The sequence below is a fragment of the Notothenia coriiceps genome, unplaced genomic scaffold, assembly GCF_000735185.1.
Source record: "Notothenia coriiceps isolate Sejong01 unplaced genomic scaffold, NC01 NC01_scaffold00017849, whole genome shotgun sequence".
NCBI lineage: Eukaryota > Metazoa > Chordata > Actinopteri > Perciformes > Nototheniidae > Notothenia > Notothenia coriiceps.
In genome coordinates, this window is record NW_011350550.1 from 1 (window position 1) to 2241 (window position 2241).

At 42.3% G+C, this 2241-nt stretch overlaps 1 protein-coding gene across 1 annotated transcript; it reads left to right on the forward strand.

Annotated features, from left to right (window-relative positions):
* Positions 1 to 1056: 1056 nt before the first annotated feature.
* Positions 1057 to 1971, forward strand: LOC104950575 (large proline-rich protein BAG6-like; the record flags this gene model as incomplete). The annotated part of the gene is made up of 4 exons (XM_010777112.1): positions 1057 to 1128; positions 1208 to 1330; positions 1415 to 1611; positions 1839 to 1971. Coding segments are annotated over exons 1-4 (525 nt in total), but the record flags the coding sequence as incomplete, so codon positions are not given.
* Positions 1972 to 2241: the final 270 nt, after the last annotated feature.

Sequence of the window (2241 nt, forward strand, 5' to 3'; positions counted from 1 at the left end):
CTAGTTACAGTAGGTGCGCGTTCACATGAAAGGGGTGGTATTTGGAACATTCGACCAATCACAAACATGGAGAAGCGTACTGACAGCGCAGCGTCATACTTCCTGAATGAAAAGTGAACTTTAATATTAGTAAAATATGGAGGAAGTTAAACTTTAAACATCCATGACTTAAACACTTTATCCAGGATAAAAGCCACAGTTGCACCTGCAAGGTGAATACAGCTGGTAAAAGAAAAAGTGTTTGAATGCGTACATTAACAGGTTTATGATATCACTGCCCCGTCTAAGACACGAGTGGATCTGACTTTAATTACATGTGTTTCGTCAACTTAATGTGTCGCTTAAAATAATAGTTTTGCATACAGCACGGCCAGATACGGCTCAGCTGACTCAGATAAGGAGATATATGATACATTATGATGTGATGTGCCGCGGACTGTACTTAATGTTACTCTGATCCGGTTACTTATGTTGTGGCAGATATTTAAGTAAGCTTTCTTAACGCTAATGTTATAATAGTCAGATTGCTCTGAAGAAGGGAGGTGATATTCTATTAATATTCACATTCACACAGTCGGTGATTTTTGCCGGCCGTCTTTCCTGCAACGGCAGCTTTTCTGTATTTCCTTTCTCCTGTAATATGACTTGATCGCTTTAAACTCTGCACACTGAGCTCTGATTGGTCAGCAGGCAGTGCTTTCACTGAGTTGAGCTCTTAGCCTGCAACCTAACCTGCTCTCGACCAGGTTAGCCGCACAGCGTAAGTTACCATGGAGATCTAGCCTGCTAAAAAGAGAACCAGCTTCGTAGGACCGGAAACCCCGAGTTTTCCCTGAAGTTAGCCGGCTAAGCGAAAAATCCTGCTTCGTAGTATACTCCCCTGGTGAGCTCCCATTGATTTCTGACAAAAACATGAACAACTTGAAAAGCAGACTTGCTTATTTAATTGATAATTATGTATTTCATTAATGTTGTCCAGCCATTATGTTTAATATCACCTCAGAAATTGGTCTTGCACCTCAAGTGTTGTTTACGAAGGTGGTTCTTCTTGTTTAGATGTCTGTTCAGCAGATGGTGTCTGGTATGGGAGAGAATGCCAGGAACGCCAGAGTCACAACCAGCACTGGGGTAAGATGCCAAATGACGGCATACAAACCAAAATGACATAATCCTGTGTTTGGTTTATTTATACCCTCTTCTATTTCAGAGCAATGGGTCTGTGAATGTGCACATTGATATGGACCAGCCTGTGCAGAGTGAGCCTCGGCTGAGGCTGGTGCTGGCCGAGAACCTGCTGAGGGACATCAATGATGTAATCCAAAGGATGGAGGTGAGAACTCAACGTTCACATGACTTAAATAGCAAAGCTCCAGAGAAATCTTATTATTAATAAAAATTGCTTTCCTTTTTTCAGCGTCGCCCGAGCGACTCATCCACTCAAACAGAGACGGCTTCTGCTGCTGCTGCTGCACCTCCTCCTCCATCATCCTCATCCACCACCTCTACTCCCTCCCCATCTGCCCAGCCCATGGACACCTCCCCACCTCCAACAACTCCCCCACCTCCACCCACCACTTCAGCACCATCTGAGGGACCAGCCCCCCACCCACAGTGAGACATCCTTTCCCTCTCCCAGATTCACATACAAATCATTCAGCATAGAAACAATAGATATCATTTCCTGAACTGCAGGAGCCATAACTTCTTATAATCGTTTTATTGAAACTAAAGTTGTTGTTTCTGTCTATTTATAGTATCTTGCTTTCAATATACAAAGTAATGCTGTTTATATTGTTCTTTTTGATTGTAATCAGCTCTGCACTCTTCTCTCCCGCTAGTCACCCCAGCCCAGCTGAGTTGGCGGCGATGTTGTCTGAGCTGCGTAGGGTGGAGGAGAGACTGCAGCCTTTCATTCAGAGAGCTCACACCATCCTGGAGACGGCCACCAACGCAGAATACAATAACAATACAGTAAGATTCAAACAGCCAAATAATAATATATAATCTTTAGTATACTAATGCATTTCAAAAAGAGACCTGCATATCCATATTGCTAATTCATTGTAGTTCAAGGAAAGAAACAACTTAATATAAATTTATTATTTTGTATTAATTAGGGATGTAACGATACCAAAAACTCACGGTACGATAGTATCGCGATAACAAGTCCACGGTACGGTATTTATCGCGATATTGAATAATAAAGGGATGAAAAAAAAAACAAAGTGACAGTAACAGACT